The 14778-nt window shown below is 39.8% G+C and overlaps 1 protein-coding gene and 1 long non-coding RNA gene across 8 annotated transcripts in view; both read left to right on the top strand.

The window, feature by feature from the left end:
* Window positions 1–1139: 1139 nt before the first annotated feature.
* Window positions 1140–5905, top strand: LOC135406994 (uncharacterized). Its single transcript, XR_010426624.1, has 3 exons — window positions 1140–1292; window positions 4190–4267; window positions 5317–5905. It is a non-coding gene; the product is annotated as an uncharacterized LOC135406994 (long non-coding RNA).
* Window positions 5906–9545: 3640 nt separating this feature from the next.
* Window positions 9546–14778, top strand: part of UGGT2 (UDP-glucose glycoprotein glucosyltransferase 2) — an 83596-nt gene continuing 78363 nt past the window's right edge. For 4 of the 7 annotated variants that reach the window (XM_064646014.1, XM_064646012.1, XM_064646013.1 and 1 more), the window contains exons 1-2: window positions 9549–9755; window positions 11685–11767. In XM_064646014.1, the coding sequence (XP_064502084.1) occupies window positions 9598–9755; window positions 11685–11767 (241 nt within the window). In that variant the 5' untranslated portion in view covers window positions 9549–9597. Of the gene's footprint in view, window positions 9756–11682; window positions 11768–14778 lie in introns of those variants that run through there. The other 3 variants (XM_064646018.1, XM_064646015.1, XM_064646016.1) reach the window with 3 other exon arrangements.

The following is a 14778-nucleotide window of genomic DNA, read 5'->3' as shown; positions in this document are numbered from 1 at the left end:
GATTAAGAATGGGCAAAAAATAAGGGAATAATTCTCTGGCTGGCAGAAAAAGGAGATCAAAATACAGATTGGTCAAAGCAGCTTGTTTGACCAATGGGTCTAAGGGCACCTGAAGTTAACGTGGTTTAGTGAGGAGAAGCATGTAACTACAAACTACCAACACTGTATGTCATCTTGTGGCAAAAGAAAAGCTGAAATAGAAAGAGAATTGCACTGCTAAGAGAAGACAGAGATGGTGCACAGCAGTGTAGTCACATTGTGGCTTGCAGACCAGTGATGGTGAGTGAAATATCAGAATTTGATCTGTAAAACAATTAGCAGCCCTGCACACTCATTTGTGCTTATGTGCAAGCATAACTGGGAATTAATATATTTTAAAATTTGAATTGATGTTTATGATAATGACATAAAAATTCATATGCATTTACAATGCATTTTATTTGAATCCAGATGTTTTTAGCATAATTATCATTGTCTCTCCCACCTGCTAAGAAATAGAACCTCAAGTTTATAGCAAAATTGTGGGGAAAATAGAAGCTTACACTATCTTTTGGAAGGAAGACTCTTAGAAAGACCCTTTCAGAAAAGTTTGCCATCAGCGGGCAGGATCTCACTTTTCATTCTTTAGTATCAGAGTAAACCTATCATTTAACCTTAATAGTTTCAGAAAGCCTAAATTTATCAGCCTAATATAATTTAGTAAATTGTTTATGATAACTATCAGTTATCAAAATTATAGTATGAATAGCAGTTACCAAATGTGAATAACCAGTACCAGCAGTGTATTTCTGATTTAACTTAATTTAATCTAGGAAACTACAACCAAAGAATAATGGAAAACCAAAATAAAGCCAAGGTTTCCAGACAGAAATCTATCTTTATTACAAACTAAAAGATAAACATAATTTTCCCTTAGTTTGAGATGTTAATTCTATGTGGTTATCATATATATATACACACTATATATGTATACACAATACCTGTGTATAATCTTAGAAGTTAGACAAATATCTGTCTAGATGCATGACCATTTTATTTTAGCAATGAAGATATTAAAAAGAGGATGCATCGAGATAGCATGCACATAGGATTAATTCTTTTGCCTTCTCTTTTTTTCTTTCTTTCTATGTATTCAGTGTCCCATAGTCTGGAACTGCACATTGCTCCTTCAGCAGCACTAGGGTGGGGTGAAAAAGCCCATCCCACTGCCCTTACCTCACCACTGCAGTAAGCCTGCAGGGCTGGGAATCCCTCTACCAGAAGAAGGATACAGGAGATAGCATTAGCAGAAGGTAGCTCTTTAGGGGTTAAACGATTTACTTTCCTTTAATAACCCTTCATTTTTGCCCTCAAAGTTTATCTACATTAAAATATTCTAAATGTAGTGTGTTTCTGTAAGTCTAATTATATGCAGCATGTGAAAACATATTTGATAATCACATTGCTAATTATGTGCAATCACTTCAACACACAGGTGCACAGCTCCAGAAATATGCATATTTAAATCTCTTAATAGATACACGTAAATCACAAATTTGCAGTTAAATTTAAGTGTTTGGTGGCCCCTTATTTCCCTGGGACTGTACTTCCTTTGATTTTTGAGTGGTCAGTGCCATTGGAACCAAAGAAACATGCTGTGCCATTACAAACCTGGAATTTAATTTATCTGTGTACATTCCAGTGCTTAAAAACTGTAATGCCTGTCTTTTCTATGGTGTATGAACATTTTTAAGTACACATTTTATCATGTCTTCATGGATACAGCATGCTGACTTCAAAGATACGGGAATCATAATTCTTAATTTTTTTCTGGGAGCTTTAATTCTCACAGTGTTCCTATAGTATATATTTGCCTGGAATATGTGAATGTGTGTTTTCCAGATTAGATTTAACTTCAGGGAGTTTCTTAATGTTTTAATAACAGAAGGTCATAAAAGACTTGGGTAATAAATTAATTTTCATTATATTTATAAGAGCTTGTGGCTGCACTTTTTGCTTCTCTTTCATTTACACATAACTGTTATTTTTTACATTGATTTTTAAAGCTGCATTCACAAAATGGATTGTAATTAACTTTGTGCATAAATCATAAAAATTGAAAATTTTATATAGTCAGATTAACTGAAAAGAACATAAACTATTAATATGCATCATTTAAAAGTAATACTCCTATGTTGCCTCTAAAGATATTCAGCATAAATCACTGGAAGAACAGCCTTAGATTATTTTTCCATAAGCATTCTTTTTCACATTTGGGAAGTGAGCTGAAATGACCCCTGACAGGTGAGAAACCTATCTAGTAGTTTGCTTCTAACATTCCCAAAAGGAGAGACGGATAGAAGAGACACAGCAAAATCTGAAAAGCAGCATTGGAATTTGTTCCACTGGAAGCAAATCCATCATATTTCACACAATAAAGTAGCACGGCTTATTCTGCTTTGCTTTACCTACACAAATCTTTAGTTAAAATAAATTACACAGAATAGTTGTTTAGGAAATTACTCATGCCAACCACCATAACAGCATTCCACTAGCTTTTTGCTGACACAGTAAGCCAAAAAGAGACTCTTCTATAAAATCCTTCTTATAAATAGCACTACAGCTCAAGCTGGGTGCCCCCAAAGAGGGACCCCGCACAAAGAAATCACTGAGCAATTATACCCTTACAACCTAAGTTCCCCACCCCATCAGTTGTATCCCTGCAACTGATTGCACCAGCAGTAATATTAGGGTAACAGTGGGGAAAACCTGAAACACAGGAAATTCCATCTGAGTATGAGGAAAAACTTCTTTACTTTGACAGTGACAGAACACTGGAACTGGCTGCCCAGAGGGGTTGTAGAATCTCTTTCTCTGGAGGTATGCAAAACCTGCCTGGATGTTATTCTGTGCAACCTGCTCTAGGTGAAGCTACTTTAGCAGGGGTTTGGACTAGATGATCTCTAGAAGTCCCAGCTCCACATTTCTGTGATTCTGACTGGGGTCTTCCTATTCTTCATTGGGTCCCTTCACTATCTCTAGGCGAGACGTTTTCTCTTCTTGTCTCTAAGATTGCAGCTTCTGCTGATGATTGTACTTCCCTCATCTTCTGGTTTGAACTGGCTCTGGGGCCTTCTTTTACTTGACCAGGTAAAAGTTCAACATATCTAGGTGAAAGTTCACAGCTTGCAGCCTACAGCTTCAGCAAATTAAGCTAGTAACACCAAGGAAGTTATGCTAAGCAAGTTCTATGTAAGTAGCATACCAAATCGCACAGCGTAGTTTAGGTTGGACAAGTGCACCAGAGGGCTTCTTGTTCTACTTGTGCATAAAGCAGGGTCAGCTTCAAAGTTATCTCAGGTTGCTTAGGACCTTTTCCAGTCAAGAGTCACAGGATCATAAAAGACAGGGTGTAATCCTAAGTGTCACCTCTCTCTGAAATTGGAACGACACAATGCAGAGGGCTTTGGAAAGTCATTCTCATCTGGTGAGACACTGGAACAGGTTGGCCAGAGAGGTGGTGGATGCCCCATCACTGGAAACATTCAAGGTTTGTTTGGATAGGGATCTGAGCAACCTGATCTACTGGAAGGTGTCCCTGCCCATGGCAGGGGAGATTGGACTAGAGGATTTTCGGTGGTCCCTTCCAACCCAAATTACTCTATGATTCTATGATCCTTTTAAGAAGCGCGTTCTAGTTTTCATTCCTGCATTAGAGGTGCACTAGCAAGATATTCAGTGGGAAATGAGCAATAAACACAAGATTTCTTCTGCTGGGTGCTCAGCCACACACAGACTTTGAGCCAGTTGGTCCTGGCACCCTGGCTTCTGATGTGACCCAAATGCTGCTCCGGCAGAACCTGGAACAGAGGGTTACTGCAGAATTTACCTCTTCAGGAGCTCATGCAGTGGTTTCTTGGTCCTGCCAAGTCTCTATTTCCTCCTGAGGCAGAAGCTGCTATGTCAAATAGCCCTGCCTCTCAGCATATGCTGTCACTGGAGAACCCTGGATGGTGCGGTCTGCATCCTGCATAGGTGAAAATATGACTGAAATTCTGAACCAGTTTACAAAGGATAGAAGAGTTTCTTCAAAGAAAAACTGCACTTGGCTTTATGGAGACAGTCTGCAGTCCTCACTTCTGTCAAAAGTGACTTGGTTGAGTGCGCATTCAGGACTCACTGGCTAATTTACCAACTTACTTTTTTTTAGGCATTCTGGAAAGGATTCAGAACTCAGCTCACTGATCTGACTAAAAAGGAAAAATCACTGATATACTTCATTGTACAGGTATTTAATATTTTCCACCTTGCATGTAGCAATAGCACCTTTTGATTCTTACATGATAGGCTTACAAATCAAATCCTACTGCCCTATTCTGGGAAATATTGTATTTCCTCTGTGAATACACCTATACCTTCACACTGAAGTCTTTTTTGATGCTGTTGGGGCACTATGTGGCCAGAATTGTTCTGAGGCAGTTCATTGCACATATAAGCTTATGAACTAATGTAAAAATACACAACTTTGTACTTTTTGTTTATAAATTTTCTATCTCATGAAGTAATAATCTCCCAAACATTTGCATGTGACAAACCTTGCTTAAAATACAAGTATGTGATTGTTACTTGAATCATCAACAATGGTGATTTAATAGCCCTATAGTACATTTCAGACTATTTTTTTTTGTATCACTGGTGTATCACCTGTGTTCCTCTCACTGAGCACATAGACAAATTCACAAGTTACAATCAGGGAAAGAAAGAAAAATATTCTTTTTTTTTCAACACCTGAAAACTTCACAGGGTACTGTAAACAAGAGGATAACTATGAGCTCACGCCAGTTAACAACCAGGATTGTTAGTTGGCATCAGAAGTGCCAACACATTATTACACGATGAACTTGAACCGGTAATAATAAGCTAAGATTTAGCTTAGGCAAACTCAGAAAAACCTGCAATCTTAAAGATAAGCCCTATTTTTATCTACTGGTACAGTTAGTTGCTCAGATTTGGCATGGTAGGAGCCAGTACAATCCAGAAATCAATAAAATCACACTGTCTTGTTGGCACAGCAGGGCAGTGGCATTGCTTATGAACTTGAGCTGGTGTATGCAATTAGAGCTGCATTCCCCATTCCAGCCACATTTTACTGTTGTCCACTACACAGTACAGATAGGTCCAGAGTTTCATAGGAAGTTTGTTGATCTGGCCCAGGAAGTATATTCTTTTAGATTTCTGAGATGGGTCATTTTAAATAAGAAGCTGTAATTCCTGTGTTTATTTTACAAAGCTTCAGTTGCTTTTATTTGTTGCTTCAGTTGCTTTTCTTTTTTTCAGTAAACGTTGGAAAGAGAAGCATCCTGGGAGGAGGATGTCACTGCAGCTGTATGTGTGGGCATAGCAAAGCAGCATAAATTCTGATTGCTAGAAAGTTGCCACAGCAGGTTCTGTGAGCTGTTGAAACTAGGCTTATGTTACTTCTGCATCAATTTTTCTTTCACTGACTCATCCCTGTAAATCAAAATGAAAAGTTAACAGACTATGAAATATATTTTGCATTGTTTATTCCAAAATACCTTTATCTTGAGATATGCTAATCAAATAACCATGGCTGGTCTTCAACAGAATGGACAAAAAGTATGCAGTATGGCATCCTTAATCTCTTCAGGGAAACACCTCAAATGCCTGTCATAGGAGTGACATTGACAGGTCCTGAAGAGATTGGCCTCCAATCTCACAGCAAGATAAAAGGGTGCCAGCAGTCACTGCTCAGGAGGCCGTCAATTAATAACTGGGTAACAGGTATATATTCTGACTAATATTTGACATTTACATTATCTCCAAGTTAGAGAGAAAGGGAGCCTTTCACCTCAAAAATTGCTTTCAACCTGTTAAAAAAATAAAGTTTTATTTTCAGCTAACTGCATGTGCTGATGAAGCTCAACTTATTTTCACTTACTGCTACTATTTCTATTAAATAGACATAGTTCACTGTGACTTATACTATAAAACATTTGCATCTTATCGAGAAACATTCATTAATCATTCTATTCACACTGAAACAGCTATGATAATCAATTCCTATTTGCACAGCTGTGATATGAATAATTTTAAAATTTTGCTGTAATTGTTCTTCTGCTGAAAAATGGTTTCAGAGGACTCAGGGTTTTTTTCACATATATATATGGAATATATGTACAAGAATGGCCAAATATTATTTGGAATACTTAATTACATAAAATTCTGCTGTTGAAATGAAGATTAAGTCTGCTCTCTATCTTCTGTGTTTGCACACTGCTTAACAGATTAATATCTGCCTTTGTCAAATACACAGAAACAGATTTGTGGCTCTTTGTGGCTAGAATGTAGCTAAGGTATCCCAGCAAAGGGAAAATGGATAAATATGCAAAAGCTTTTGTAAGGAATGTAATGTTCTGTTACAACACTGTATTTCTTTCCGAGGAGCAATCCAAATTGCACCTTAAACAATGGATTGGGTTGCCTAGAAAGGTTGTGCAGGAGCCAGCCTTGGATTTTTTCCAAGACTTGACTGGAACTCAGAGCTGACCATGCTCTGAGCAGGAGGCTGGACTAGAGACCTCCTAAGGTCCCTTCCAACTTCATTTCACTTATCTATGATGATAAATTTTAGGCACCTAATAAAACAATAATCCTAAATGCAAGAGAGAGATCTCAGCAGAGATATTCTTTTTGTCTAACAGAGATCTCAGAATTTAAGCAGAAAGGATCTTTTCTCAAGAGAACTACTGGACTAGCTGTTTTCTTCAGTTCACCTCAAACTAATGACATGACCTTTGATTCAGAGCTACCACTTTGTCTTGCCACTGAACTCAAAGATTCAGTATCTCCACAGCCAGTGCCAACAGATTTTGTCTTCTTGTATGGCAAATTATAAATTGTCACAGCTCAAGATGAAACAAGTGCAAGCTATTAGGAGTTCACATTTAAACAACAATAGCAGCCTCTTCAATATCAATATAAACCAAAATGTAACAGAGCAACTTTATATAGAAAACCAATTGATAGATAAGGGTAATGTAGGTGCATCCATCATCACATTGTATTGCATGGAGTTATGAAAAATGCGTGGTAAATGTATATATATGGTGAACGTGCTTAGTACATTTCAGTTTTGGCTGAAGAAACAGCAAAAAAGCAACACGTCAGTAATTGTTTAACTATAGAAGGATTGATAGGGCTGGAATGTTTTTTGGTAGGTGGCCAATATAAACCTGTTATGGCCCATAACAAGTGCAGAACAAGTGTAGTGTGAGTTCTACTGAGTCTGTCAAATGCATTTTGAACTTTGCTAGGGAGTGGTGGAAGTGTGTTTTATCAGCTCTTCACATGTGGTTCTACTTTCTATGGATGCAAGAGTTTGGCCACGTACACTGGTTATTAGCACAGGAACACAAGGGGTCCAAACTTATTCATCTATACAGCACTCTTGCTACGCCATCTCTGTTAGCAGCAGCAGCAACTTCTGAATCATCAATATGAAACAAAAAAAGCTGCTTAGACAGTTTACCACAACCTTTCTTTGTATAAAAGATGTTGAATTTTGTTATTTCTAATGGCCTTGCATATGAACTCCTGTGGTTTTCATTATTTCTGCAGAGGTGTGTGAAGGGTTCACTGCCAGTTTACTTCTATCAACCTATTTACATTAAAGTTGGCATAACTGATGTGTCACAGTGGTACCTGAAAATTACGTGAGGCCTTATAACAGCACAAATTTGTAAGAGCAGATCAACCACAAAGGCCCCAGACTGAATTTACATATGAATGACCCTTATGGATGTATTTTTCATATTTTTGCATTACAAACACCCAGAAGCATGTTAAGTACACGCTAGGGCAGAGCTTTATACCTTTGAGATGAGCACTAACAAAACCAACTATACAATCCACAGCCTGCTCCCTCGAGTTGTGCCCTCACTGGCTCCCACCATCCACACAGCAGCTTTAGGCGGTCAGGAGAGGACTGTGCGCAAAACAAAGTTTATGCAGCAGTAAGATGTTCCAGGTTTCAGTTTCGAGTTTCATGACTGATGTTATGGAAAAGGCAATACCTCATATTTTTAAAACAGCTGGAGGATTCTTCCTCCAGTAAACGACTATTGAGAGCTGCTCTGTATTCAAATCCCACAATACAGCTGCAGAAGCACCAGCCTCTTTTAGCTGTACTGTACAGCTGGGGAAAAATTGAGGAAGTGTAGGAGCTTTGTTGAGGAAATGGATTTAGCTTCTGAGATATCAGGCACAGATAAAGAAATTGAAGACTATGAGCCTGAACACTGTAAGGTAAGTTAGGTAGAAGGTAGAGGCATGGTTCCTGTGAAGCTCATGTTTATTGAGGAAAAAAACATGCAGTTAGGAAACAGAACACATTTCAAAATAGAGGTCAGTTTGGAAAACTTTGAGGGGGCAAAAATTAGGTACTTCCCCCTCAGTAGAACAACTATATGGTGAATATACGTATTATGTATGAAGTTGCTCACACTTGCTAAGATCTTTATTACCATTTTTGCATCATCTGGAGTATGGTGTCCAGTTCTGGGTTCCTCAGTACAAGAGAGTCAAGGAGCTAATGGAGAGGGTCCAGCAGAGAGCCACAAAGATGATTAGGGGTGTGGAGCATCTCTCTTACGAGAGACTGAGAGCTGGGCATGTTCAGCCTGGAAAAGACTGAGAGGGGATCTTGTAAATGCATATAAATATCTCAAAGGCAGCTGCCAAGCTGATAGTGCCAGCCTCTTTCCAGTGGTGCCCACCAACAGGACAAGGAGCAATGCCCATAAACTAAAACACAAGAAGCTCCACCTCAAAATGAGGAGGAACTTCTTTACATTGAGGGTGGCAGAGCACTGGAACAGGTTTCCCACTGAGGTCGTGAACTCTCCCTCTCTGCTGACATTCAAAACCCACCTGGATGCATTCCAGGTTAACCTTCTCTAGCGGACTCTGCCTTTGGGGGGGTTGGACTAGACGATCTTCAGATGTCCCTTCCAACCCCGTCAATTCAGTGATTCTGTGATTTTTTTTCAGCCTGGTGAAGGCTGAGGGAGAACAGCCCTTTGGGACCCAGTCCAGGCAGCGGTACTAGGAGGTTTGGGGAGCGCCAGGGCAGGCGGCTGCTGTTCCGTGGACAACACCGTCGTGTCGCTCCTCGGCTGCCTGCAGCCACCGCCGCACGGTGCGTACCGTAGTCAAACCTAAGTGCACCCCTCGCGAAGACCACACTTCCATAAAACAACCCGAAAACTAAGGAAACAAGAGCACTGCCGCGGGACCGGGTCGGCAACAGTGCCCGCCTCAGGCCGGGGGGAGGTAACGCCGCTCCCGCGCTTGCGCCCCCTCTCCGGCCCGCGGAGCGCCGCCCGCGCACCACCCCCAGCGCCGCGTGTCATCGGGCCGGCCTGGGCAGCCCCGCTATTTATGTGCCGTCAGCCGCTGATTGGCCTCGGGGCTGACCAATGGTCCAACAGCGAGGCCGCAGCGCAGCCAGTAGGAGCGCGGCACGGCCGTGTGGGCGGGGCAGAGGAGCGGGTCGTGTGGGACTTTGCTGTGGGCACCGCTGAGTGGCTGCTGCTCTTCATGGCGGGCCGGGCGCTGCCGCTGGCGCTCTTGCTCCTGCTCGTCCTGTTATGTGCCCGGCCGAGCCTCTGCGGCACCGCTCCGGCCTCCTCCTCACAGCCCGTGACCGCTCGGCTGGCGGCGAAGTGGCCGGCGACCCCGCTGCTGCTGGAGGCGAGGTGCGTGCAGCCTCCTCCTCCTTCTCCTCCTCCTCTTCCTCCCGGCTGCGGTTCCTGCCCCGGCTGTCTCCTGGGGGGCAGGACGAGGGAGGGACCCCCTTTTCCCTCCGCTGAGCGGGAAGGCCGGCTGTCAGAGGGGGATGGCCGCGTTTCTCCCAGTCGGAGGGTGTGTTACAGTACTCCGTGGGTGTAAGGCTGAACTGTTTTCTCCCCTCGTAAAACGGTGTGGATGGTGCGGGCAGAGTCCCACGCTTCGAGTGCGCTGTGCAAGCGGCTTCGTTTGTAGCCTGCTCAGACGTTTTGCAGGTCTTCAGGTTGAGGAGATGTAATGAGCCAATGTACACAATCACTGTCTTCCACTGAGTAACAGAATCTCTTCCATCTCACCCTTCATTAAATGATTTTAAAGGTATTGTGAACATGTGGAGCTGTAGTAGTAAAACATTTTTTTAAAAAAAGGGTATTGTTAACTTGTAATAATAGTTTCAGCCTGGAGAAGAGAAGGGTTCAGGGTGAACTAATTGTGGCCTTCCAGTACCTGAAGGGGGCCTACAGGAAAGACGGAGAGGGACTTTTTAGAAGTTGACACAACAAGGGATAATGAATTCAAACTGAAAGAGGGTGTGTTTTTAGATTATATGGAAGCAAGAAATTCTTTACTGTGAGGCATTGAAACAGGTTGTCCAGAGAGGCTGTGGATGCTCCATCCTCGGAAGTGTTCAAGGCCAGGCTGGATGGGGCTTTGAGCAGCCTGGTCTAGCGGAAGGTGTTCTTGCCCACGTCAGCGGGGCTGGAACTAGATGATCTTTAAGGTCCCTTCCAAACCCAAATCGTTCTGTGATTCACAATAGGAAGTGAAAATGTTTTCCAGTTTTATGTGTTTGAGAATTCCCTGCCTGTTTGCCTTAAATTTGTTTTGGTTTTAAACTTATTTGCTGCTGTTCAGAGAACTCCCATGAAAGGGAGAGCTGCAAGCTTCTGTAATCAAAGGAGGGGCAAACTTCCAAAGTAAAGATTAGAAAACAATTCAGTCATGCTACCAAGTGGAAGTTTTTGGCAGACATAAGCAGAGGGAAAATAAGCAACTGATGTTACCTTAAGGAAAAAAAACTTTAAAAGCGTTACCAGTAAACTGTAGAATCACAGAATGGTTTGGGTCGGAAGGGACCTTCAGATAAAGATCATCTAGTTCCAGCCTCCCCGCCGTGGGCAGGAACACCTTTCACTAGACCAGGTTGCTCAAAGCCCTATCCAAGATGGCCTTAAATACTTCCAGGAATGGGGCATCCTCAGCTTCTCTGGGTAACTTGTTCCAGTGCCTTACTGCCCTAAGAATAAAGAATTTCTTCAGTATATCTCACCTAAATTTCACCTCTTTCAGTTTGAAATTAAAAAATGAAAGAATGGTATTTGGAATAGAACAAGCTTTATCTTTTATGCTTTGTAAGAATCAAGCTATTTCAGAAATTGAGGATCTCCCCCCTGCAAAGCAAAGTAGATATTGCCATTGATGAAAGCCTGTAATGTAATGAAGAACTATAACCTGACAGAGTGTATGCTCTTATTTGTGTATTTAGCCACTGTTAAATAAAGCTTGCTTAGTGAAGTGATTTTATTTATAACTGTATATTGAAATAGCTGTGGAAAAATAAAGTGAAAAATTTGGGGGTTTTCTGTATCAAGAGAATAGTCTACCTGTTTTACAGCTCTCATTGTTGACTTTGGATGGTAGTACTTTGTTCAAAATCTCTTTTAACCAAAGTACACCTCTGTTAAGTGTTTTATGCTACAGAGATGTTAGAAGGTCATTGAATATGTAACACTTGGTTGCTGCTGGATATTTATTATTTTAAACAACTGAACGTTTTTACTGTGTTACATCTTTGGACAAAGTCAACCTGTAGACAATTCATTTTTATTTTTAAACAGTGAATTCATTGCAGAAGATGGTAATGAGAAGTTTTGGCAGTTCTTGGAAACTGTACGGGAATTAACAGTTTATAAGCAAGGAGGTAAGTTAAACAACATGCTAGTTTTTAATACATTAAAATACATAATTTTGAGACAGAACACATTGACTGGTTCCAGGCAGGTCAAGCCTAACTCTTCCATTATTGCTTATTAGATAGTTTTCTTTCAGAGAGTTGTAGCATGTCCTTGAGAACAATACTTGTAGAGGAGTTAAAAAAAAACCAAAAAAACACAAGATGAACTAAACTTACAATATGGAACAGAAGGGTAAAGATTAAAGATACCTATCTGAGTATGTGACTCAGCAAGAGCTTATAGGATATTGAGACTTCCTGTTTTCTCTAAGGTGGATGCTTGTAGGGGAGAGAATCCCACAAATAACTAAAGGAAAAAATTAAAAGAGTTACCAGAAAAGGTGTAGTACTTGTAGATGGTATAGAGACTGTTTTCTAGCATCAATACAGGTGTTTTAGAATACAGTTTTATCACTGACAAAATAGGATTAAAAATACCTTGCATGATTAGACAAATGAATATTGTTAGAAATTTGGAGAGAAGAACAAAGTATAAAAGAAGCATAAAAAGCCACCTGAGACGATACCTTGGAGAGCAGTTTACTAGAAATGTCCATGGTAATGAAAAATCGAGAAACCTACCGGTGGCTTTACACCAGGTTGGTCAGTATTAGACCCACTTGGTAGGTCAACAGATGAACACAAGGTGAAAAAAGTGTCAAAACAAGATAAGGCTGCTTCATTTTGCTCTTTACTTCAGAATAGTACAACACTTCAGACATGAGTGTGAGGACCTAACACCATTTGTGGAAGAGACTTCAGGGAAATTGAATGTTAAATCAGTAGTTAAAAGCTAAGAAATTGCAGAAAGATCATGTAGAAAATGGCAGTGAGAAATGAAGGTACATGAAAAATGCTGCATAGCTTGAGAAACAATGTGTTTCAACAATTGTGACTGACTGAATAAAAGTTAAAAATTTGTGGTATCAATGTGAAAATGGTCTTTGAGTGCTCAGCACTGGGAGAAGTTGAGAAGCTGAAAGAAAAGGCTGTGTCATTAGGGGGGCCTTTACAAGCTGGAGAGAGAGGAGGTGTCTGTTGAAATCAGCTGTTAATTAAATACCTACTTCACCTGGATAAACTGTGATTAAGAATAAATAAATTACCAATAGGATGATCTCCATGACCAGTCATGCCAGTGAAGTGTTAGATGCTGGTGGTGGGGAACCTTGAGATGTACTAAAATATTACTTTAATTAAGCATATTGAGGAATTGATGTGTATATTTATCACTATGGCCAACACACATCTGTGTTGATAATGCAGAAAAATTTGAAGTTCTGGCACCCAGTGGCTTTCTTAAAAGTCAGTTTGTAGTTGGGGTAGTCTTATATAAGCAAACCAATGCTCTTCATGAGCAGGATGTGAAGGAAAGATTCAGTTTTAGAGGAAAGCAAAGTGGTTACTTAATGACTAAATCACATCAATATTGATTCTTCCCACTTAAGACTGTCTCACTGAAAGTCAACATGCAAAGTATAAAGTGGAAATAGTATGAGCATCATATATATGCAGCAATAGTTAAGTCATTTTTAGTAGGGAATTCTACAGTAGGTTTACAATAAAATGATCAGCTTGAGTGAAGAATCTGGTACTGCAATACTGGAGTGGCACAGTTACTGAGAGATGTGTAGTAGTTCACCTCTGAGGAGGTGTTGTCTGTATGGTATGGAATGGGTTCTGTCTTAGCTGTTGCATGTCAGGACACATTGATGTAGGAGGATGTTCATGATGCATTATAGCTGATGTAACAACAACTACCTGAGCAGATAAAAGGATCTGGCTTAAAAAGGGTTGGTTGGCCTGATGGCCTTTTCAGTTCTTCTCTGGGTGATACCAAGACCAGATAGGATGAATAAGCAGGAAATAAAAACGTTGGTTTTTAAAGTAGAAACATTTTCATAAAAGGTGAAGAATTACTATATTTGAAGCTGAAAATCTGGGTTTATAGAAGAATTGGATGATAGATTTATATCCCAGCATACAGTTGAACTTTAGAAGAGTCATGAAGTATTAAAGTTAAAAGGCAGCTTAAAAAAACTGAATATGGTGGCTTTTTTCTTTTAAATAATTCCTTGGATGATTTTCAATCTGGTCTTTTTATCAGTTCTGAGAACTTGTAGTTTTAAATTTAGAATAATCAAATGAACATCTGTTGTTAATTTGTTCATTTAAAATATTCAGCCTCAGCAAATTATGTCTATTAATGGTCTCTTTAGCTATGACATATGTAGCAATGTAAAGGATTTGGTAGGAATTACATACATGGAATTTGGTAAAGCATTTAGTCTGGTGATGCATTTGATGGTTTTAACTTTTTTTTTTTTAATATGAACTCTGATCAACTCGGGCATCATTTTGATTATACCCTATGGAAAACATCACTGACGAAAGTTAGCGATGGGATACACTGTATTAAATTAGAGTGAGGTCTTCAGGTAGCATGGACAGCTTGTTTATGTCCTTTTAATATGCAACATAGTTTCTGCCAGGCTTGTGAAATACTTAGAAATGCGGATAGTGGTATTTTGGGCTGCAGGTATGTAATAAAGAAATCAAAGCTGCAAAAATTTCATATTAAAACCAGCAGTTACTAAACACTAAATGTGTAATTTTAAACTTGCTGCTGCTTTTATATCTCTAAAGGTTAATTTATGAATACAGAGTGAAGGTAAGTAGCCAGTTCCCTGCCGACTAATTATCACTTGAGTGTTTACTGATTTCCCAAGTGCTTTATATATTGAATTTTCAGCATAAATATATATTACAGACCAAAACAAAAGCAACAAACAAACATATTTTCTCTAGGGAAACTTTCTCTGAAAAAAATGTAGCAGTATATTACATATAAGCAACAGTCCTGCAAATTATTTGTTGTAATGTAGAAGACTACACATTATTCACATATCACTAAATTAGATAAATATTTTTGTGTGCGTATCAACCTTAAAGATTCTAGAGGAATCATTTTCACAAGC

Source organism: Pseudopipra pipra, chromosome 2 (genome assembly GCF_036250125.1).
Source record: "Pseudopipra pipra isolate bDixPip1 chromosome 2, bDixPip1.hap1, whole genome shotgun sequence".
Lineage (NCBI taxonomy): Eukaryota > Metazoa > Chordata > Aves > Passeriformes > Pipridae > Pseudopipra > Pseudopipra pipra.
Note: the sequence above shows the minus strand (reverse complement) of the source record. Positions and strands in the feature narration are given on the sequence as shown.